General features: G+C 35.7%; 1 protein-coding gene across 1 annotated transcript in view; it reads left to right on the forward strand.

Annotated features, from left to right (window-relative positions):
* LOC132697435 (dynein axonemal heavy chain 10) overlaps window positions 1-25,846 on the forward strand; it is a 104,341-nt gene that overhangs the window by 26,564 nt on the left and 51,931 nt on the right. The window contains 13 exon segments of the mRNA XM_060662956.1: window positions 190-270; window positions 3,506-3,570; window positions 6,208-6,438; window positions 11,163-11,464; window positions 14,072-14,252; window positions 14,307-14,546; window positions 16,279-16,469; window positions 16,519-16,717; window positions 17,408-17,655; window positions 19,470-19,614; window positions 19,662-19,863; window positions 22,730-22,936; window positions 22,994-23,322. Coding sequence (XP_060518939.1) covers window positions 190-270; window positions 3,506-3,570; window positions 6,208-6,438; window positions 11,163-11,464; window positions 14,072-14,252; window positions 14,307-14,546; window positions 16,279-16,469; window positions 16,519-16,717; window positions 17,408-17,655; window positions 19,470-19,614; window positions 19,662-19,863; window positions 22,730-22,936; window positions 22,994-23,322 — 2,621 coding nt within the window.

Consider the following 25,846-nt stretch of genomic DNA (forward strand, 5'->3'; position numbering starts at 1 on the left):
TTGTTAATATTAGTTCATTTAAGAGCACGATAGTCCCGAAGAAAACAATAAAACTGGCGAGACGTCGATTTCACAAAAAAAGCCTACATAAGAATTTTTTTTCATAAATTCAGCAGAAAACCGAAAGAGAGGCTGTTAAATTTTTGTTTGACTTGTTGATAGAAATGCTATTAAAATGTTAATTTTTAGTTGATAAGGTGCGAAAAAAGAAGAAAGGTCGGAAGCCGAAAGCTGGCACGCAACGAGCGAAGAAGACCAAATCACAGGACGGTAAATTGGTCAAAAGGGACTACTTTGACACCCTCTTAAAATAGTTTCCGACCCAAACTGAACAAGGTTGAATAAAAATTATACGTGTAACTAAAAAGTAACTAAAATTTAGTGTTATATACAAAGGTTGTTTGTATACAATTAAAAACTTTATTATTTTAAACTGAACGCTCTGTATATCATGACTTTTTTAACACCTCGGGAACTTCTAAATATATATCGTATATAATATCTATGCCAAAGTGTTACCGTTTCTAAAATATTTTGAATTTTATGTCAAAAGTGACGTTAGCACATTTCTCCGACTAAAGGCCTCTGTTATATATAGTGATAATTTCCTTAAAGAAGTAACACCTACAATTTATTGCCAATTTTTAATAATGGTTTAAGATTATGCCGTGTAATTAAGTAATTATCACAGTAGTTAGTTAAATTTGACATTTTATCAAAAATGTTTTGATTTTTGCTGAAAAATACTCAAATGGAGAAAAACCTGACAAGAAACACTGTTAAACACTAGGTGAAAGGAAAATTTTACAATTTTATTACCATTATGGATGATAAGGTAATAACCAATAAGGCAACCGCATAAAAATTGCGTTTTTACTAGTGTTTTCTCCATTATTTAATTATTTTTTTAGAAACACGTTTTACAGACATGGAATCATTTTTTTTTGTATTAACATAATAATAAGTTGTTGCGCGACATAAAACTGTCAAATACTGATTTATAAATTCACACCAAGCCAACAACGTTTTCAACTAGACAAAAACTTATACAATGTCACCCTTTTTAAAATTCAAAATCCGAAGAAATTATAAAAGTGGGGTGTTTCAGTTTGGAACAATAAGATTTTACGATTTTTTCATTTAAATTGTTAATTTTGCTTTTTATCACCCTGTATTTATCCACTAAGGTAAATGAGCCCAACATATATTACAAGTGCCTGCAGTTGGAAAAATCGATATATATATATATATATATATATATATATATATATATATATATATATATATATATATATATATATATATATATATATATATATATATATATATATATGGTCAGTTTTCCTTGGATTTTATAGACGACAGCAATTTTCCACAAATCATATATAGAAATTCATTTCGGTTAGATTTGCATCAATTAAAAAAAATCCCTGTTTAAAGTTTTGAGGAATATTTAATATTACCAAGTTGTTTCCTTTCGATTACACATGAGTGATTATGAAATCGATAGAGAAGGATTTTTTGCAGTATTACGAAAAGAAAATCAAAAGTAAGTAAATTAACTTAAACTTTTGATTTTTACACATCGTAGAAACATATATATTTTTTTAAGTTAAAATGATATAAAATAAAAAAACGCGAGTTATCTCACCACCTACGATCCCGGAATGCTGAGCCATCGGAGTCTTTTTACTTCATGTAAAAAAGCAATTTTTCATTTTCCCAGGAGTGAGTTAAGATATATTGTTATATAGAACATCTTGTTAAAATAAAAATTTTATTTTAAAAAGGCAACGGTCGTCCCGAGTAGTCGATAAGTCGATAAGATTTCCTGAAATTCACTAGTGTACCGCATCGCGACGTCGATTTTTCGTATCATCGATTAACTGGAAAACGGATCTATTGACGATTAGTGTTTGACAGAGTGGATTTCTGATAATTGATCATGGTGAAATAGAACCAAATCGCTAATTTTCGCAAGGACAAGAATTTTCGGGACGGGCAATATCGCCGCTCGGACTTTAGTTTTTATAGAAAGGATAGTCATCTAGTACTGTAACTTGCAATTGCTCATTTATGTCGAAACATGACCAATTAATTGATAATATTGAAACTGTAACGTAATAATAAAAATACAAGTTTAACCAGTTCAGGTCAGAAGGATTATTTTTCATAGAATTTTCATTGAGTTTTGCACATCCTGAATTTGATTTGTTCTTTTATCGGTACACATGAAACGACTAATGATAGCCAAAACTATATTAATATTCTAGATATCTTGGAAAATAGGGTTGAAAATAAAATATCACCTATTCTTCAGCCGAAAAGGGGGTTGATAAATGTACTTGGATCTGTCCTTTGATACTTTGAGCACCTTATTAAAAATTTCTGCACAACCAACAAGAGTTGGCTGAATTTATTTTAAAACAAAATTCTCTAGCTCTTAACATTCTGGCGAAATTTAACCAGACCTTCCAGCGAATGTGTCAAAATGACAAATACTTAGAATCGAAGATTAATCAAATAGGTCTAATTGTTGTTGTTTAGTTAATTCCCCTCGTAGAATACCAATAATGTATCCAACAATTTTTGAATATTTTCATCCCTATTCCAGTGGTTTTCTGTAAACAGAATGATCCAATGTTAGGTTGATTTTCTATTGATAAGTATATCTAAGAATGGGATAATATTTTTAGGCCAAATAATAAAAGTATCATCAGCCAAGCGCTTCCATAATTTTGGTTTTACATGGAAGGTGTCGATTGCTTTCTTCTCCACAAATATATTCGCGATGGAGGGTGATAGTAGAGAACCCCACTTTTGTTCATACATTTGACCGTTCCAAGAAAAATATGTCCCAAACAAGCATTTTTCAATTAAGATGAGAAGGTTTGGTCTCAGATTCTCAGTTTTTAATATATCTGAAATAATGTTGATACTTTCAGGGACTTTCGTAAACAGGGATTCTACCAGAATCTAACCAGAATATCATGTGGATCCAACGTAATGCTCTTTAATTGTTCAATGAATCGAAAGGAATGAAGTACTTGTGTTCATGACAACCGTTTTCTTTATCTGCTTTTAGAATTACAATGTCGGGATTAGATTTTAGAAATTTTAGAGCAATACGTTCAGGCTTTGGAATATTGAATGTCACGCGATACACTGGCAAAAAAGCCATACTAAAACTATTGTGAAATATTTACAAGAATCTAGTCTGCATTTTGCTAAAAGAATGTCGCAAGTGAATATGAATAAATTGAAGTATATACCCATTAATTGTTGGATGTCACAGACTAACCAGTGTCTGATTAAAATACAAATCTCAATCTCGAAACAGTTATTATAAATAAAACTTTAGGTTTTCGACAAAATTTATGTATGTAGACCGTATTTGTAATTGGTGTGACCGTTCGGTGTCAAAATAGTCCCATTTGGTGGTCACCATATTTCGTATACCATATAAGTTGTGAAGAATTGGGTAAATTTCGTGTTAATTTCTTAGAGACGCCGTTGGAAAAAACAGATACCGACGATGAGGAAAAGGAGCAGGAAATTATTTATGTGCCGGTAGGTGTTACTTTTCGATAATTGTATTAGCAACTTTACAATCAAAGTAAGATAAAAATTCTATACGTATAATTTCAATGGAATTAGGTATAATTACGCTGCATAGCCTGCATTTTGGTTTGCAGTACGTGTCTGAAATAATGTATGTCACTGTTCTTTGGAGTTTCATTTAATGGATGGAATATTTTTGTAGGACGATTTTCGGTATATATAACAAGGAGGAACAAGATATATAAATATATGCCTTTTCCATTGTATAGCCACATTAATTGATACAAAGTGGTCCGTAATGAATGCGTCAAAGGGCAATCCTATATTAAACTCGTGATAATAATTCTATTGGGTCTAATATGACAAAATGTGTCTCGTTAGTGTTATACAGGGTGTTTAAAAGGTTTTTAAAATATTGACATGAAAACTTCGATTCGGGTTTTTTTAGTAATAGGGCATGCGATCACATTTTATTTTTCACATAATATGTGAGATTAACAGTCGAACTCTCATTAAAACACATCTGCCGATAATACCCAATCATCTTCATTAAGATCGACCTCCATTTTTGGAGTTCGTATGAGTCATAACGTTGCTCCTCTTTCGTTGTTTGCCGACTATAGAACAACACTGGTTTTAAGTTTCCATTTTTTTTCCATTGTAATAATATACCTCCAAGGCCTCGCCTAGAGCGTCTGTATGTAATGGTGTTTTTTTTCGATGTATAGAACTTTAATTTGGCATTACTGTTCAAGATGGGGATCGATTTAACAGCTGTCAAGTGATTTATTCTCAGTTTGATTTGGCAATTCATCATGAATAGACTCACGCCTGAACAACGCTTGCAAATAGTGCAATTTTATTTCGAAAATGCTAGTTACACCCTATCGTTTCCCTATATCGAACTAACTAGCTAACTTTCTTGCTAATAACGTTGCGTTACTTTTTTTTGAAGATTAATAGATGATTTCCAAATAAAAAACGTATATAACATCTATTTTGGTAAAATAGATAGAAATTACAATTCCGATATCTAGCCTCCATTGACTTCGGTCTTCTCTCGTGCCATGTTCTTTTTTGACACCATTTTTTTTCGGTGGTGTGATATTCAATTCATTGTTTGTTTAGGTAATCAGTTGTCATTTTGTCATTCATACGCTGTACATGGCCCTACCAGATCAGTTGTTTTTTTGTGATTGTGTCTTGACGTCCCATTTGTTCCCGAATACTTTCATTTCCAACTCTTTCAGTTCTTGATATTATTGCTGATCTTCTAAGTGCATCGGTTGATGCACAACAATTTTTTTATGATTTTCTGTCATTCTCCAAGTTTCTGAACCATACATTAAGTTACTTTTAATTAGAGTGTTATATATTGTATTTCTTAATTTCCGATATATTTTATACTACAGAGGATTCCGTTCAGGCAGTTAATTGCTTTTCGTGCCTGTATCACTCTTGTTCTTATTTCTTTGTCATCTGAACCTGTTTTATCCAGTGTAACCCCTAGTTATTTGTACTCTCCACAGGCTTCTATTTCCTCTAAGTTTTCCAATTGTAGGTTACCACTTTCCCTTCTTACGAATAGATATTTCGTTTTTTCAGCATTCATAGTCAGTCCCCAATGTTCATAGGTTTCTTTTAATTTATGTGTCATATATTCTAGATGTTCTTTATTCCCTGCTATTACTGCCTGATCGTCTGTAAACTGTAAGCTAAATCCCGTTCTATCTGTTATGGGTATTCGCATTCCCGGACATTTTTGTTTCTATTTCAGTAAAGCTTAGTAAGGCTTCTTTAACATAAATTTTAAAAAGCGTTGGTGATATACAGCGCAACTGGCGAAGCCCCTTTGTTACGCAGATATCTCTGGACACTTTGTTTTCTGTTTTTATTTTTGAAGTGGAGTTGTTATAAAGGTTTTTGATAGCTTGATGGAGGTGCCTTGCAATACTTCGCAGAGCCTGCTAGTGGGTATATTATCATAAGCTTTCGAGAGATCGATGAATAAGATATATGTTTCTAAATTAACTGGGGACCTTTTCTCTATCATCTGCTACACATAATCTGACTCTTCCAATTCCAATTTTGACACTCCTCCTTGTGACCATTTTTGTAGATGGAGGATATGTATGCTACTAGGAACTTCTTGACCATTCAGGCACTTGTTAACAACTGTTGTAACAACGTTGTTATTAGTTTCGCAGTGCCGCATTTTAATGATTCTGAGTATATTCCCCCTGGTCCACATGACTTACCATTTTTCAGTTTGGTTTCTTCTTCTATTTATACTTGTTCTCCTTCAATGTCAATTGGCATGTTCTCTTTCTTGTTTCTATTAATAGCTCTTTGTTGTGCTGTATCAATTGTTTTTGTGACATATTCTAAAAGGATACTTTTCTAGTGCCTGATGATCGGCTTCTATTAATAAATCGCCATGCTTCTGTACACCTTTTTCCGCCAATATACCTGCCTTCTTCCCTCTATCCCACATCTAATTTTTTAATGATTTATTTTATTTCGCGTTTCTCGCTTAGCTCTGTTATATGCCTTATCTTCTATGGATTTAGCATTTAAACATTTTAGGTACAGTTTCAACAATTTCTGTAACAAGAAAAGATTTTATGTATTTCAATTTTATCGTAGAAAATCGTTCAGGAATCGGTGACCGATTTTATACTTCATGGCAATTTTAACTGGATAAATGATGAGCCGACAAATAGCGAACGACGATTCGTGTACATGTTTCGCAAGTCGGAAACGGGGGTACCAACATTCGAAGCAATGGACGACGCCGATGCCGAGATGCCCGGCTACTTCCTCGTGGGAGTTGTAGACGGAAATATGGCGCGTGGAGTGTCGTTTCTCACGCACCAGGTAAGAAATGCTTTACAAAACAACAAAACACTTGTTGGGATCGTTTCAGCATCGAAACATTTTTTATAAAAAAAATGTTGTTCTGTGTTTCCGTAAAGGACCTACGAGACTTTTATGAAAGCGGATAATTTTTAAATACTAATACGATCTGCAGCGGCCGCAAAATATTGAGGCAATCTAACATATGCGGCCATTTTGCTGAGTTGAAATTCGGCATATTCGGAAAAATTTTTTTGGGACCGACTCGATTTTCTCGAAAAGCGTGTGTCCCAGCGTGTGTTGAGTCAGCCTTAATAAATAAATAAGACAATTACTTAAAAACAAATAACTATAATAATACGAACTATAAGCCGACAGTATAACCGGAAAAACTATGATCTAGGCACTCCAGAGTCTCTCGAAATCAACTTGTTTAGAAATTCACCATACCGAGAAACATTAAGCCTAAATGTCATCGTAACAAATGTTCATCCAAAACCATACATCTTTTTAACTAATTTTCAAAAAACACGAAAAATTTCGGCCCTTTGTCCAAGTTATTTAAATCAGAAAAAAACTAAAAAAAATCTTTCAAAAGTGTTCAACCAGGAATACAAACTTTGAGTTGTTGAAGATCTGCTGCTTGATTTTGAATGGTCTGGGTAACGACTTGGACCAAGAGTTTGAGTAGTTTTTGGACACCCGTAAGAGCACGTTCACTTTTGAAAAATTCGTTCTGGTATTTAAAAAAACGTGCTCTCGTCTTCTGTAGTCTCAAAATATTTTCTTAATCCAGATAGTAAGGAAATCTATAATAAAACAGCTGCTGGTGGTCAGCTCAACCTCCACTTCATTGATAGTGTAGAGAAATTATTGTTGAACTGTCAAGCTTCTTCCACCATAGAATTGCCCATTATATCCATATCCAATAGCCTGGAAAATAGTTCTGGTTATAATATAATATTTAATTTTAAAGTATGCACTTAACTTTATCACGGGGCCATTAACAACATATTTTGCAAATTACTTAATTTTTACTGTGTAGCTTCCTTGCTTAAACCATGTAACAGTATCTCCACTACATAAAAACGGTGATAGTAGGTTAATTTATAATTATAAAGGTATTGCTTTGCTGTCCGTGTTTTCCAAGATCTATAAGAAACCCTTTTACGTGCGTCTGGGCAATATCTTCCACTTCATGTGTTACTCGTAGTATAATTTTCAAGCGATTTTGTTGGCTAAGATGGAACATGGAAAGTTAGAGGATAAATTTTATAGAACCTAAGAGGATAAGAGATTTCCACGTAAATATTCCAAATACTTACTTCCAAGGGGGCAGGTACGGAACTTTGTGTAACGATGGGCAAGATTACGGGCTCCGAAATACGTATTAAACATAATATCGTTTTACGCCATCTGATTTGTCCTCCCACCAACAAGCTTTCTTAGAAAGCAATAATTTATTGTGAAATATCAAATTCGCCTTTCGTAAAAACTCTCAACTGTCACTCTATAGCCATTTTCTTCTCAATTGAGATCAAAATTGAAATGTATAATCTTCGATTTAAAGCGGGTTTTTGAAGTTATAAATGTTAATGTGCTACTCAAAAAAATATATAATTATGGTATTAGTGGTAATATATTTAAATTGTTAAAATCGTTTTTAAATAATAGAACTCAGGCAGTATAAGGAATGGAACTAGTAGTTACATCTCAGGATCTAGGAGTTTTCAAGTACTCTTTTGTTCATTGAATTTTTTAATATTTTACCACATTTTGGTTAGTTTGGTTGGTTTATTTTCGTTCACACCTATGTGATGTAGAGATTAGGAAAAAGGGTTTGGATAAATCTTTTACGCGTATATTATTTTTAGCTCGGCTTGACCCTTTCCCATTAGCACTGTTAGCGAGTGCTTTGGTATCTTTCTATCTTACGGTTCCGATACGAGGCGATTGTTTTCCAGTAGTTCAAAAGGAAGTTAGTGAGTTATGCAAGAGTGTGCCAGGGCTATTAAAATCATTTATATGTGAAGGTAAGTGTTGGTGATGGTGGTACTCCGACTCCGACTCATGCCATAAAATATCGCATATGGAATGCTCGTTGGCCGCTGCCACAGCAGTCGCAGTCGGAATTTTATTACTCAGCTGTTTTTGCATTGTGTCTAGTCGCATCTTATGGTTCTTGTGGAAGGCAATACAGATTGGCTTATTTATTCGACAAATCGGCGGAGACGAAGAAAATGATTTGATTCTCGATAGACTAAAGGCGTTGGTCGAAGAGAATTATCCTCCTGAATCGCGTGCGAACTGCACTGAATTGAGCAAGGGACAAGGAATTTAGGAGGTCGCTCCGGAATATCATTGAATCGATTTTGAGGAGTGTTCTCGCCTTCAGATTAAGAGACGTAACATTAGATACAAGGATGTACAGAAGAAGTTACAAGCCAAAATGGATCTCTCTTTGGGTACAAGCATGCTCTCTTATTGCAGACGCTAACGGTATTGGAGGAGATAAGATCTCCATTAAATTTTCCGAGGTTGCTGCCTAACAACAAGGACGCTTTGCCTTGCCACTATCCTATTATATCCTCCACTTCATGTGTTGCTCGTAGTATAATTTTCAAGCGATTTTGTTGGCTAAGATGGAACATGGAAAGTTAGAGGATAAATTTTATAGAACCTAAGGGGATAAGAGATTTCCACATAAATATTCCAAATACTTACTTCCAAGGGGGAAGCTGCGGAACTTTGTATAACGATGGGTAAGATTACGGGCTCCGAAATGCGTATTAAACATAACATCGTTTTACGCCATCTGAGTTGTCTTCCCGCCAACAAGCGTGCCCTTCACTCTAAAGCTAGTCAAAATATTAGCTCAGGTGCTAAAGGATTGTAGGTCTTTCTAATACTTAAGAAAAATCACAAATTACGACAAATCCTCAATATGGGTCAGTTGAACAAGTATAGATCCAAAGAAATTCCAAGCAACGATTCTCCAATTGCTGCACAAAGGCGTCTACTTGGCAAAGGCTTATTATCACATACCAATAAGAGAATCTCACCCCATTTTCCTTTCAGACCGAGGTAAGGGCTTGTTTGTCTTTCGATCACTCCAGTGCCCCTCCTTCACAAGAGTTATGAATTGGGAGCACATTGTATAAGATGTTGAAAGCTTGCCGTCTATCTGGAGGACCTATTATTTGCTTACCAAGATCTTCAAGTATTAGGGACACGTAAACATAACAGTGGATCTTCTAAGCTACCTGGGTTGGACAGTAAATGTATCCAAGTGGATTCTCAATCCTTCTAGAGTAGCCGATCTTTTAGGCATATCGTGAGATACTCTAAAGCTATTGCCAAAGAAGAAACGCTGTCATATGGAGAAAGAACTTGGCAAGGGAAACGTGGAGATGGAAATCTGCTACGATTCTGACAGGACGGTTTCGCGTCCAACATTTCTCCTAGAGAGTTTGTTTACAAGAAGGTTACGAACAACCCGATGTCTAGACATGAGTTTTCTAGATAAAGAAAGATCTTTGATGAACGACGAGCAATACGACTTACACCAGCCTGGGTTAGGCTTCTTACCAGATCTGCTGAACTTGGTCCTAGGGATTTTAAGGTTTTGGAAGGCATTTTCCTTGTACCGAATTTCGTTCTGGGTCGCTACAATTCAACAGCTGACTCTCTATTCGGAAAACGTTGTTTCCCTGATTGCCATTTAAAAGCATCCAAGTTTGCGATGTCTTTGCTATAAAGGAGTCGAGTTTGGTTCCTTTGTACTTTGTTCATAAGGTATCATCCCGCAGAATTTGCCCCGCGATCGAGCACTTTATCCTAGGAATTTCGAAATGGCAAAAGGTTTTTTGGTGTAGCAACGCCGTAAATAGAACGATTACGGACACCATTCGCATAAATAACCTTCAATTATGTCTCACAGATGTTTCGACCGATATTTCTCCTCCCAGCACAGATCAAGTAGTTTTGGAGGTCTGGAAGGTACGGGGTGGGATACCTTAGTCCATCTATTGTTTCCAGATAATATTTTCTAGCTGCAGTCTACATGGACAAAATCGAACTGGAAAACGTATAAACTTGACATTACTTTTCATTTTGCAAGATAACTTTGTAATTAACGACGATTCAATTCTGTTTTGGACAGAGCTAGGTTCAAATTGGTATCTCTCAACGGTAATATCAGTGGTTGAAGTTATTTAAGTACCCACCCCCTTAGAAGCTTCATTCAATTCTTTTTCTTTCATGGTTCTGGAGGAGAGGAGTATGCAGATAGTCTACATTTAAGTCTCTTATGTTTTGCTAAACTAGTTGTATTTAGTTCATATATGTTTTCCTTTTTTTGTATTAAATAAATATATACTTAGAAGTCCCTTTTATCAATCAATGCATCAATTTACCTTCTCTTATTTGTGAACTAGCTAAAAGTGCTAATATGTGAAAAAGAATGCAGGTAATCTCATTTTTATCTCATTTTTCTTTCTCTGGAGTAGAAAACGTTGTTATTTTTCAGTGTCAACTGTTTCGTGAGATAAGAATATTGACTCTTTCAAGTGATTTTGATGTTAACTGAATATTGAATTGAATTTGGATAAGAAAATTCCTAGCCATAAATTGTTCATTATTGCCAAACCTTTTGCCTACTTTAATAAAATAAAATAAAATAAAACAACCCAACGAACAAAGTAATGACGCTCCTCCACACCTCCACCGTCACCTTAACTTTTCAGCTCTTTTTGCCTCTGGCGAAATTGTGTTTTATTGAACCTGCTTCCAAGAAACGGATGCCTAAAAAAGTGAGCGCCAAGGAGGATAGAACTTTCCACGGTACTTCGATTTTTGGTGAACACGAATATAGGAAATCGTCGATGGAGGTGGCCGAGAGGGCTAAGCGGGGGATCGAACGACTGTCGATGACTGCCAGCACGAGCACCGCCCAAGCTTTCATCGAAGAGAAAGATTCCAAGTCGGACACTCCCGTCAAGGACGAATTTGTCACTGAAATCGCGGCTCTGTCTTCGACTCTGCAGTGGTATGTTTTTAATTGTGGTGGCAAAACCTTCAAGCTTCAATCTAACAAGAATTTAGTGTTGGCACCTTTGGAAAGTCCAATTTATCCATTTGTTTGTCAGTCAATAAACAGGTTTATAAAATTGACTGAGGTGGCTTTTACTTGATGAAAATCCATTTATCAAAATAAATAAGAACTAAAAGTTCAGAGTTTCTCGAAATTATATATTTTCACATTACAATTGTTTCGACAACACCGTGTCTTTATCAAATGTAATATTTACAAACTACATGCTACTACATATACCGAAAAATGACAATAAAACCTTATTTAATGTTGTGAGAATTTAAGTTCAATAAGGGAGAGGTATTTAAATCTAATTGATCGTTAAGCAATGTAAGCAATGTATTGCTTAACGATCAATTAGATTTAAATACCTATCCTTTATTGAACTTAAATTCTCACAACAACATTAATTAAAGTTTTATTACCATTTTTTGGTATATATAGTAGCAGGTATTTTGTAAATATTATATTTGATAGACACGGTGTTGTCGAAACAATTGTCATGTAAAAATATACAATTTCCTGAAAATCTGAACTTTTAGTTCTTATTTATTTTAACAGGTTTATAATCTAGGAGAAATTTGTTTAAGGAAATTACCTACATAAACACTTTTTTTGTAATTATTATTTTATTTTATTTGAATTTAACGAAATAGATTTTTAGAATTTTTTATTTTTCACTAATAAGATTGTTTCCAAAAGTCATGAAATTTACACAAATAACTATTTAAGTAACAATTTTGTTTAATTTTCTTATTTGTTTATTAAGTGGTATTTTGTTTTGCACGTGCACTTGTAGGAAAATTGTAAGTTCTAGAGGGTAACGATCAAGCATTTGTTTAAACATACATTACTTGCTTAAATTAATGCCAATAATCATCAGTTTTCACCAGGATATTTAGACATTTTAAATGAACAATATTATTCTATATTCAAATTTGGAATTGAATATAGAATTGGAACAAAAAGGACCCGATGAGTCGTTCATAAAATTTTTGAAAAATTATAATAATTTTAAAACGGGTTTAAAAACGTTTTTTTTTTTATTTGCGGTTTAACCAATTTACAAAACTTTTACATTTATTAAAGGCAAATAGAGAGAAAGGCAGCAGTATAAAAGCTAGAACAAACAAAACAAAGAACAAGAACAAAATGCTGCAATTATGACCCTCGACTAAACTCTCGAGCCAATCATTCAATTTTCTCTTAAGCACAGCTATTTCAGCCGCACACATTAATCTGGAAGGTCTTTATATAGAGAGCCTTTTAGCCTAGGGTCACCTTCAGATTTAACATTGTATTGTATGTAGAATTGAGGAAAGAAAATGGTATTAAACCTATTTTGCTGGGCATAGCATCAAGTACGCATTGATAAGGTGTTTTAAACATATAAAGATTAAATATTGTATTATGTTTCTTTATTTTATTTTACTATTATGTTTACTAATAGAAATTATAATGTAATAAAGAAATTAACATGTAAGAATTTTTGAAATGTGCTTTGCTGGACTTTTCCGACTCTCAACATTTTTTTTTTTCAAAGAAACTTCCATTATTTACAAAACTTCTGGATTTCTCCTGCGTCAGTTTATATACTGTTTTAGGGGGACGAAGCTAAAGGAGGGGAATGAACATTGTCACGGATGACTGATTCCCATACAGGGGAAAGGTCGCGGTTATGGTTGTTTGGTTGCTTATACATTTCTACGGATTCCTGGATTTTTCGTTTGTAGAAGAGTAGATTATATGCAAGAATTGTATAGTTTTGTCGAATAAGATTTGATGTCCGGTTTCATAATTGGGTTCGGAAACTGCTGCCGCATGTAAACTCCTGGTAGCTCAATCGGAATTTTGTCTTTGAAGGATCGAAGATGTCGCGACATTTTCTTTTGTAAATCTTATTGGAAGGTTAGAGTGTACTGTATTTTGTGGTGGAACGCTTAATATCTGTAATGTGGAAATTATTGGAGAGAAGAGCAGATGTAAGACATTGTATTCCGGGTCAGTAACTCGAGTTGAGAGAGTTTAACGGCCCTGTAAGAACGGGATTTAAAACAGATGATTTTTGGGCAGGATAGTAATGTGACAATGCATTAAGGTATCGGTCGGTGTAGGTTTTCTGCAAACAATGATTCAATGCTTTCCTATTAATAAGAATAATAATCTATTATTACTTTCTAAAATGGTAAAACATATGTTACGGTGTGTAGAGTTTAAATGGTTAGGAAAATCTCATAGAAATTCTTGACCCTGAGGCCAAATTACAAAATTATTCTCAATTAGCTTCCATAATTTTGAGTTTAGGTGGAAGGCGTCGAGAGATTTCTTCTCAAAAGCTTCCGTAATTGATGATTAGTATTAATAGAAAACCCATAGCTGTTCCTGACGTTTGTTCGTAAATTTGAAGAAAAATATATTCCAGAGAGCCAGGACACACTTTACACTTTAGCTTATAAATAAATAAAATCACAAATAGCCCACAAGACCAGCAACTTTTTTTTTAAATAAAGAAAATTGATGTGACTTGTCAGTCCAAAAATTCTTATTTAATCAATATTACAGGGTGTGCGAACACGTGGGCGACGAAATAGATTTGCCGATGCCTAATTTGACAGATATGCTGGCGACCGATCGCGATGAAGATGAGCTTGCACGTGACGATTCCGTAGTGGTCAGCCTAGAAGAAGTGGTGATGGGCTGGGAGCGGCATATCGCCAAAGTTCTAGAGACTTATCTGACCAAGGTACCTGCTCAAATCAATCGAGAAAAAAAACTCAGTCTCGGATTCTATTTTAAGACACCCGTCGGTAACGGACCGTTGCCAGAATACGAGTACTGGCACGAGCGGGAAGCCGCATTTAGCGCCATTGTGGAACAACTTAAAAAACCAATGGTTCTACGAATCAGCGACATCTTGGAACGGGCAGGTTCTTCAGTGATGGCCGCATTTGGTCACTACCACGCGGAACTGAAGCGGTACTATGCCCAGGCCAGGGACAACGTCAAATTTTTATCAACGATCAGGAGACACCTGAAGGTAGGAAAATCAAGACGATTCTATCCACTGTTCCACCCAGATCCGTAAACACAATAGCTTGGCTTACCTCAGCCCCCGCAACGTCTAGAGAGTACTGTCAATCGTACTGTTTCCAAAGCTCATATCAAACGCTCTCTTTTCAACTTCCTTTTATGAGTAGAGCGCTGTTTTTTTTTGTTTACGTAGTAGTACGCTAAATAGACGGACTATAAAGGAAAATATATATATCCAGAGAGTTTTTTTTTAACTCTAAACTTATTGCATTCAAAACAATAAAGAATCAGTCAAGCAAGTTTTGTTTATAAAGCGCACAATTGGAAAATCTGGAACCCGTTCGCTGAAAAAGCTAACCCCTAGGTGACCTCACGACGCTTTTCCGGCATTTTGCTCGCAACTTTAACTAAAAATTGTTATAGGACATTTTTTCATTTTCCATTGAATTCTGCATGGAATTTTTATATAATGTCTTTGCGAATCTTCCATCCAAAGAAAATTAGCCAATCATCGACTTTTGTGGCGATTACCTCTAGAATTACATTAAAGAACAGTCCTTTCTCTACATGCACCTTTTAATATAACTTAATTTTTTTATAACTGAGTTTATGTACTTTGAGCTTGTTTCCATACCTTGATGTAGAGTCCTCGGTACGTGGTTTTCCCTGTAGTGCTACTGCACAAATGAAATAAGGCGGCATTTAAATAACTCTGACCGTAACAAACGCAGCAACGTAAACGAACTTTCACAAAACTGCCCCGTTTTTCACAATCTTTTTTATGGTCGCGGGATATGAGCTGAAGAATTGAAGTATGAACTGTCGTTTGAGTCGTAAGTCCCAGTCCCATTTAGTTCTTCCTCGCCACAAAGAATATTATTGAAAACGTAATATGAATGTTTTGCTAATACAGGCAGGTGGTAGTCTTGACAAAAGTAATCTGTGACTCGACTGGCCAATTAACTTATGATCTGATGGTGATTAAAGATATCCCATTTCGGCGTTGCTTGTATAAGGCAAGTGCGAATTTCTTCCCCCTCCCTGGCAATGTTATCATTTGTCAATGGCGGATTATAGTCTGTGATTTCCCAAAAAAGGCAGAAGTGATGTCGCAGCTAATAAACGTATGGGCAAAGAGAATATTATCTTTGCAATCCTTTAAAACTATCGAATTTTGTAACACATGGGAACTGCACTCGTTTTGCTTAATATTTCGGAATGTTTGTCAGGCGGAGAAAGACCTATAATGGAAATTTCTGCTGATTCTAACGTGTTCATCAATTGACCAACTCAACACTTTTTGTTGGCAAGATTGCTCAACCAATCGTTATGCGAATCATGTCTGTCGAAAATTATCTCTGCGGATATCCTTTTTACGAGCCGTTATTGACTTTCAGTCAATATATATAAGGACGTCGTGAAAACCTGCTCAGAGTACATAAGCACAGCTATACAGAATCCAAAGGAGAATAGTCAGTTTTGGGGTTTGGTTTTCTATCAAAAGGGCACGAAGTCCTACCGCATCTCTCAGATCTCAAGTTTGATTCTTACTAGGACTTCAATACCAACATTTCAAAATTTTATAATTTTCTTCTTTTATTCGTCGTTCTTAAGGCCATAACAGCCAAGGTCTCATCCGGGGTATGCCCTAAGGTCCCGTATCCATTATCAGGTAATCCATGCGTAAGGCAACTTCTTGCAGATATGGATCTTGAGTTTTCACTACATATGATATTTAGGTAATCACCGACAGTAGCGACTTCAAGAAGATCAAGGAGTGTATCCCAGACTTGATGGAAGGCCTTCATCTAATCTGGGTGCTGTCTCGATACTACAACACAGACGAGACGATGGTGCCTTTTATGGAGAGGGTGGTCTGGTGCTTTTTGGACAAGACGCAGAGGCATTTGGACAACGCGTTTCTCTTTAGGTACTGCCATGTCAGTCCGTAATTCAGATGATGAATAGTTGGTAAGCAGGAGACCAATCGAAGATGTGAAGCGGCTGTCGCATGAGGCCAAAGAGATGTTAGAGACGTGGAAGTCGGCGTACATGGCGACGAGGCAAAAGATCGAGGATTCCGGTAAAGGTCAAAGGTGGGAGTTCAACAGGGGTCGATTGTTTGCGGCTTCGGATTATGTGGCCAAAGTATGCGACGATTTATACAAAGGAGCTGTGGTGAGTTTTGATTTTTTTTTATGACCAACTACATTCACTACATTATTTTTAAGCGAACGCCTCGGGTTACGATGTGAAAAGGCAACAAATAAACTTTAAACTATAAGATTAATTAGAAAACTAAAAACAACATAAAAATTAAAAAAAATAAAAACATTTTAAGGCTACGACCAATATCTAGTGTAACAAATTCGCGAAGTGTCATTCGCAAGCTTTAACATTTCTGGGTTTAACGTCTACATCCTGTTCCAAATCTCTAGCTACTTGTACCACTTCGTTATTTACACATATGATCGTTGGTCCATGTCCCTTGGACGGTACATTGCAGCTTTTGAGAAGATTGTTTCAGAATTTTTTGTTGAACAAAAGCGGGGACCCCTTTTTTTGCTGCTTCTGGCCTCGTTCCCCATTCCGTTTTTATAGTAGTTATTTGATTATAGGTTGTCAGTGATTTTTTATTTTTCATTCGCATCAAGAGATCAATTAATTTAGAATGTTTAATTCTGCCTTTCTCCTTGTTTCGACATTTCTGTAATAAAGCATGAAACATAAAACATAAAGTATCTATGGTGTGTAAAAAAAATATAATGTAGGGTGAAAGCTTTTGCTGATAGAGTCAAGAATAGGTTGGAGAACTACGATAATATTGTCGAAAGTAGTTTCATTATTAAAAATAAAACGTCTCATTAGGTAGTAAGCCATTTCAAGAACATATTCGGACCAGAACTAAGATCGATTGTTAACGATCCTCAAACTATCGATAACGTGTCGAAACGCGTCGACAGATTAGTTAGCAGCATAGAGAATACCGATTTCGACATATTCGATATGAACTGCAAAGAGAACTGGGAGGCGATTATCGTCAATTACGAGAAGGAAGTGCGCAAATTGGAAATCGAGAGTACGAACTTTATCGAACAGAGTTTGAAAATGATCAGGTAAGGGATGATCGCTGATTATCTTAATTTATTTGAGTGATTTTTGGAGGATAAAGGGGTTTTCAACGTTAAAATGATAAAAACCTAGCATAAAAAATTGATTAGTCAAAAATTTACTGCTTCGAAACAATTCTAAGGCGCAGTTGAATTCCTTTGAATCCGTGTAAATTTCAATACTTTGTATATTTTATGAATAATTTTTAAATATAATTCAAAGAAGTCGTACACACACACACCCTGTATACAAGACCCTATATAAATAAAACATGTCTTTTTTCTTTCAATTTTTTCAAATCCGCAAACAAGAAATAGTCACTGCGGGCTAAATCTGCCGAATGCTGATGTTGTAATAATACGAATCTTAATTCCATAATGTTGGAGGATCTTTTTCTATTGCAGATGAGGATGTGTTTCCTTCGTTTCGTTGCTCTCCTCTATCATTATACTCTTTCCCAATTAATAAATGCAGATGATTCTCCGAGCGAGCGTCCTAAAAGATCTTAGCCATTGACTTGACCGTTTTTCTTCTTCTTTGGAGCCCGTTCACATTCAAAAATCCACTGTTTTGGCGGTTCTTTTATCTCTGCAGTGTAGTAGTGTACCCAAGTTCAAAGATATATGCTCCAAAACAGAACCGACCACACAATGATTTTAATCTCCACAACCAGTTTTTCGTGCAAAATTAAAGCCACTGCATCTTGCGATCAGCCTGTGGCCTCAACTATGCCGCACTTTAATTCGTTGATCACTTAAAATAATATTGATGATTTTGTCAATCCTCAGATCTTCATTCATGGTTTGTTGATGTACGATCACGTTTAAACTCATTCACCCGATTGTAAACACCAGAGCACATGTGCCATGAACATCCTACAATCCAGTTTTGATTTCTTTGGGCGTCAACCCTTTTTAAATATAAATGATTAATCACTGCTAGAAATTCAAATTTATCCAACGTTGTTTAATCGACAATAACCTGTGATGGATACCGCTGCAACTTTAGGAGCTGAGTTGTTAGGAGTACCAGTTAATAGCAATAATTTATTTTCGGTTTTATTTTATAAGGGCTTATTGAACAACCCTCATATCTCGCGTTATTTATTAAGAGATCCATATATTTATTATTACGACTCTGTGTTTTGATTTCTCATGAGATCTACGGATTGCAGAAAAAAAGTTGCATTTCAATAAGCTTTAATCTCATGCTGGATACTTATTATATAGAATTTCAATATAGTTACCATAATTTATAAATTTGTTCCAAAATCTATTGAATTAATTTAACGTGAATGTAAAGTATAATTGTGCGTTGCTTTTTTGTTTCATTTTATTTTTCAAATAGAAACTTCCTATTTTTATAATTTTATCATATTTGGCTTTTAAAAAAGCGGTGACTTTGTGTTTTTTTGTGAAAATAGTTCCGTGAAAATGCCGCATCCAAACTTATTGGCGATCTGTCAGCGGTCATGTTGATTGTTGTCATTGGTTAAAAACGAGATTTTAAATCTTGCACATATATATATTTGTTATTACGACTGTGTGTTTTGAGTGTGAGGTGTGTTCTGTGTTGCCCATTACTTTTTGTGCAAACAAAAATAAAAAATTCAGTTTTCTTTTTAAATAGTACCTATTAACAAAATTAATTTAAAAATGTCTTTAATATATCAGAAAGCGCCATTTAATGTTCGAAATTCGTGCATCATGTAACTCAGTAAAGCAATACTTCTGGGCAACTTTTTATACAGAAAACAGCACACTCTGTATAAACACATATACATACATAGTCCCGTCAACACCGTCGCTTTTTGTTAAAGATCATCGGAGGCCGCGTTAGAAATGATGCTGAAATTCAAACACATCGAGACGAGGGAAATGATCCTCGATAAACTGATGAAAAGGTTCGATGTCATCCTCGACCAATTTACGAAAGAGATTCTTAGCGTCGATGACAACTTCACGGTAATGCGGGACTCCTGCGAGAATTAGTTTGATTAGTTTTGTCACAGCGGAACAAGCGCCGTCCAGTTTTGTGCAGAGACGCCCCTACCCACGGAGGTGCCATCTACTGGGCCCGTCTGCTCTTTTACAAGCTAAAGAGGCCGATACTGAAGTTTCAGCGTGTGCCGGAGCTGATGGAATCGCCGCTCAAGGACGAGGTGTTCGATTTATACTTAAAACTGACTAAGGAGCTCAGAGCTTACGAGGAGGGTGAGTTTTGTAAAGCCTCCAGGCGACCCAAAATTTGTTACCGAAACCGATGGAAACGAGTTTCGACAAAGTGTCTACGCTCATCAATAAACTCGATATCTGGGTAAAGGTTGGTACGGGTTCAGGTTCAGTACAGAATTGATCAGCGTCGAAAAAAATCCTTTTTTTTTTTGTTTTCCGTAACCGTAATTGGCGAGGTTTTTTTTGGAATATTTCGAGGTACGGTAGTTCACCCGCAAAATATTGAAGCTATTCGACATCGGCATCTATTTTTGGTTTTGCTCGGAGAAGAGTCGCTATAAAACAAAGTGTGTCGGGTTATTGAATTCAAAGAAGTTTCGTGCTCAAATGGAACCAATTGCAATTTCAGACCCGAGGAAAACTAGCGCGAGATATGGGGAAATATCTAATCAAAACTGTATAATGCGTGCTAGTTATGGACCAAAAGCTGAAAATCATTATTTTCCGGAGTAAATCATTGACCCTAACTAACGAAGCTTGGCGAACGGTGCCGTTTGGTTTCGACATCTCCTAAGGCCGCGTCGCGAGCAACAATTTTCGCATTTACTGTTTTCATCTGTTGTGAAAGGTGCACGGTATACTGGTAGGAAAGATATTTCTAAAGAATATGAGAGTTTGGGTTTAATAGATGTGTAGAAGGTTCGAATTAAATTTGACCAAAACCACAAAGTCCGTGGCTAAAAATGTTATTAGATGTCGAAATTCTAAAACTAAAAGTCCCACAAGTTATAGTAAATTACGCCCTATTAGCATTTTGATCGATAGTTTCCAAAATTCTGGAAAATGTCATTAAAACGCGACTGATTGATCATTTGGAGATAAATAACATTCTTCCTGAAACTCAGTGTGGCTTCAGGAAGGGGCACAGTTGAACAACTGCTCTCCTGAACGTCACTGATAATTTCTTTCGCACAATTGACGAAGCCAAATGTAGCATCTTGGTCATGTTGGATTACTAAGGCGTTTGATCACCGTACTTTGCTAACTATTCTAATAATACCTAGGGCTTGATGAGGGTGCTGTCGAATTTTTGGGGAACTACTAACAAGGTCGCACACAAAAAGTGATTCTAAATGAACAGCAATCAGACTGCCGTGCTATAATATCTGGGGTGCCTCAAGGCTCCATTCTGGGGCTAATTTTATAGTGTATATACACGTTCGCGTTTCATAGTTTTATACAACATTGCAAAACCCAAATGTATGCAGATGATACACAAGTTTATTACTCACTTTCGGGAGATAAAATTTTGGAAAGCTGTCAAATCATAAATAATGATGTAGAAATCATTAACACGGTGTCCCTAGAACATTCACAAAACATTCCAAAAACATCTATAGCAACGTTCTTTGGTAGGCCCGTGGATGTTGATCGATTATCGCAACTAGTTGAAATAAAAATATCGAATGTGTGCATTCCTCTGAAAATGGAGTCAAAAAACCTTGGGCTTGTGCTCGACAGTAAGCTAAGATTTAATGGTCACATTACACAATGTATTAAAAAATCCATTGCTCACTTAAAATGCTTATATGGTTCTAAAAATATTTTAAATCAATCATTAAAAAAGCTCCTGTGTGATTCGATAGTTTTATCTTCTTTTAACCACTGTGATGTCGTCTATGGCCCATGTTTGACAGCGGCTGCCTCAGAAGGGATTCAAAAAATCCAGAAATACTGTCTAAGATTAATTTTTGGGATTAAACGCGTTAGGCCTGTTAGTCATAAATTGAAGGAAGGTCGACGGCTTAATATGAAAAATTGATGTCTTCACGCTATCTTTTTAAAAAAATCAGCTTTCGCACGGACGTTCACAATTTAAATTTAAGATTTAAAGCCCTGCTCACCCCTCCACGTCACACCTCTGGAAGTTTTGAAAGATTCTTTACATATGACATGGCTAAAACATATAATGTCTACTGTAAACTATTTCCAAAGTGTAAGTCCCTCTATTTGCACAGATCGTACTAGGTATTTATTTATTAATTTTTTTATGTGTATTCTTCCTGCCTAGCGCTGCTACCTTCTTCTTAGGATAGGTTTAAAAACGGAGGCACAATATATCTTATTTTCTTCATCCGAACCGTGTTCTTTTCATTGTATATCAATACGTGAATAAAATTATTATTATTAATATTATTATTATAAGGAAATTAGAAATCTTTTCACCTCGGCTGGATGGGCCGAAAAAAAAATCTTGTATTGACTATGTTAGTCGTACAAAAAAGTCAAAAAACATTTGAAAAATTATCAACAGAACAGATCAAAAAAGGGCGTCGATATTCCTAAACTTCTGAGGAATCCTGAGGTCATTAATCAATATTTTGTTGATTCAGCACGTCAGATTCCTAATGCTATTGACTTCTATACCTTTGATACCTTTAAGACCCAATGCCTTGCGTCATGCCCGGTATCCGGTTCAAATCGGTTTGGGACTCTTCGATTTTTCTTTTCTTTAAATATTTATTTAAAATACCTTGCAACGATAGCAGAAATTATTTTCAATTTAGCAAAAAACCTTAATAAGTGAAAAGGACCCACGAAGCAATCTTTTTCTGTCGTAAGAGTTTAAAATATATATTGGCAGCGTTTATTACACGAAACCAATTTCTAGTGGAACACTGGATTTTATGGAAAATTCTTTTATTATAACATTTACTACGGTTTTTATTAAAAAAATTAGTATTTGCTGGAAAATGTTAGCAAACAGAAATTTAAAGTGATGATTATAAAGATAAAAGATATTAAATACGCTAAATCGGAACCGAGGCGGGCAATACATCGTTGAAAACTATTCTCTATGCTGTTAATAGTTTTGTGAAATCAACTTGTATTCTATTTTCTTCAGCGAAGTTGAGAGAGTGGCTGCAGTTGTACGAACAACTGTTGGAACGCACCGTGCAGATGAACTTGCTGAAAATCGTGGACTCTCCGAAGAAAAGACAATTTTTCAAACCGATCAAGGGCTCGTTGTCGGGGATCGCGGGAATAGGTTCTCAACAAAAACTAAGTTCTACCGCCTCGGGGAGCAGAGGTCACGTCGTGACGTCCAAATGTGCGACGCCCGCCCACTCTGCGAGAGTACCCTTACTATCCATCCTGCTCATTTCAGCCCTAAAGATGCCGTTGAGGTCATCAACTGCGACGCACTCCGCGCACACCCTTATGAGTCGCATCCAATCACGGCGTAACTTAACGTGGCACGAGATCATCGGCCCAAACATCACAGTCGACTTTGGCCTGAAGTTTGACCTGAACTTTGATGAAACGCTGTGGCGCAGTTTCAAAGGCATCGAAACGTTCGAGCTACTGAATTTCGCGCTGCCCGAGCACGTCAGGATAATCGCGGTCAGGAAGGAGAAGGTGCAACGCGACGTCAACGCAGTGTCGCGTATGCTCGCGCGTTACAACTCCATCACGGACAGACTTGGTCCGCCGCAGGTTATGACTTGAACAGTAGTGTATTTTTATTGTTTTTACGCTCACCTCTGCCCCCCCCCCCCTCCGCCCTCTGGTGGCCCTTTTAACACTTTTCGCAGCTTATGGTTTTATTATAACGTAATGGATATTTATACGAAACTTAAGCTTTTATAACAGATATGATAGTTTTACAAGAAAACAGTTAGGGTTACAAGTTTTTCAAGGCTTCCAATCATTTCCGTTAATTTATGTATAAAATGGTTGGCGTGGATTATTAGCTCAGTACTTTATAAAAAAAATTATAAGGTCCTTGAAATCTTAATTATAATACTTTAACTGTTGGGATTTTATACCTTATTCCGTAAAATCCTTATAAATCTTAAAGCACTGAATAAATGAAATGAAACTGAACTGAACTCCCACTCGACCGCTAAAGAAGTTGTCTTCCCCCTTCTTTCGTTTTGTACAATTTTAAAATATATTTGTAGTTTAATTCTAAACTTAATCTTGATATTTAAAAAAAAAATTAAGCTCACTTTTTGCAAGACCGAATTAATAAATAACGACTAAAAAGTAAGGTCGTGATTGCCTTATTAACATTTGAAATTTGTGCATTAATTGTATTCAGTTGTTTTTCCGTTACTTTTAGTTTTGTAGCGGCGGCGAATGTTTCAATAAATACGCCTTTTCAGCAACTCGGACATCTACCTATTATATAATATTACTTGAAAGGCACTTATTGTAAACCTATAAGTTTTATATTTTTATTATAATGTAACTAATAACGAAAAACCTTAGCTTTTATGGCTTTCACAGTTTTACAAAAAAACCATTAGTTTTAGAAGTTTTGCAAGACTTCCAATAAATGCCAAAACACTTTTAAGTTTATGGTATTCCATCCCAATCATGTTTCATTAGCTAAGTGTTTTTAAAAAAGATGTTATAAGGTCCTTGAAATCCTTATTAAAACACTTTTACTATTGGGATTTTATAGCTTACTTCGTAAAACCCTTATAAATCTTAAAGCACCGAATAAATTAAGTGAAACCTACACTTCCACGCGCTTGGAACGACCGCTAAAGAAGTTGTTTTCTCCATTTTTGTTTTGAACAATTTTAAAATGCATGTGTAGTTTAATTCTAAACTTTATCTAAATATTTTTAAAAAAACTAAGCACACTTCTTAATATATAACAACTAAAATGTGAGGTTATGATATTTGAAATTTGTTTTCAATTGATTTCTCGTAACTTTTAGTTTTGCAGCGGTGGCAGCTTTTTCAGCAACTTGTACAACTACCGACCTAAAGGTATGGTTTCACTTGTGCATCTGGCAGTTGTGTTTTCACTTATGCGTTCAGACTTAGAAACTTGGCAGTCCTGTGCTGTATATCAAAGAGTAAATAAACGCTTGTTAGTTGCTTTTTTATTGGAAGAGGAGGAGGAGGACGAAGAATATTTGACATCATTGAAGAAAAAACATCAGAAAACAGAATAATTTTAAAAAACGAACCAGACTAAACGTTAGTCAGTTTCAGTTATACCGCACTGCGCAAGTCAATTAAGTTCCAGTCGCGTGTTGCCTATATCGATTTTGTTCGTCGTGCTGAGCATGGTCCTACAAATTTCTTGTCATTTATTCAGAGTAAGAAGGCAGATTCGCGGATCGCAGCCACGGTGTTCTATTCTAAACAGCCATGCCATAGGCCTAGTATGGTTGTCGTAGCTTTTGCAAAGCACTTTGGTAGAGTTAATACGATATCCCAGCCATATCCATGTTCATCTTCAACAGTGTCCTTTAATTCCGATCTAGTCAAATTAGCCAACCCCGGATGTCTTATCATCAAGCAAAGCACTCAAAAACCAAATGACTGCCGGTCCTGACGGCATATAAAGATTTGTCTTGAGAGATTGTTCCCACGCATTTTATGATCCTTTGCATCACATTTTTAACCTGGTACTTGAAGCGGGTGTTTATCCAAAATTGCCAAAGTTCATCTCATTCTCAAAAAAAGGGATTCTTTCGTTTTTGAATATTACCGACCAATTTCGCTCTTATACAGTTTTCTAAAAATATTAGAAACTATATTACATAATTTTTTTTTGATCAAATTCGAAATAAACTCCCTACGCAACAATATAGTTTTTATGTGAAAAGATCATGCATCACCAACTTATGTTCCATGTCTTCTTATGTCTGTGACTCCCTGAACAAGCAAGGTCAAGTTGATGTTATATACAAGGACTTCCACAATGCGTTTGACTAGATGAATCATCACTTACTTATTGAAAAAGCGGCTCAAAAATTTGGTTTTTCCGATTAGCTGATTTCAGTTTTGAGGTTCATTCTGGCGAACCGTCGACAGTTCGTTGAGATTGGGTGCTTTAGATCAGTTCCTTTTGTTCTACCTTCTAAGGTTCTAACTTTGGACCACTTCTGTTCAATATATTTATAGAAGACCTCATATCTTTAATCATCTGCGTCAAGCTTGCCTATGCAAATCACTTTACGTTACGTTAGGTCCAAGCTTCTGAGCACACGGAGAG

This window comes from Cylas formicarius, unplaced genomic scaffold (genome assembly GCF_029955315.1).
Source record: "Cylas formicarius isolate icCylForm1 unplaced genomic scaffold, icCylForm1.1 PGA_scaffold_10__41_contigs__length_53128322, whole genome shotgun sequence".
Classification (NCBI taxonomy): domain Eukaryota; kingdom Metazoa; phylum Arthropoda; class Insecta; order Coleoptera; family Brentidae; genus Cylas; species Cylas formicarius.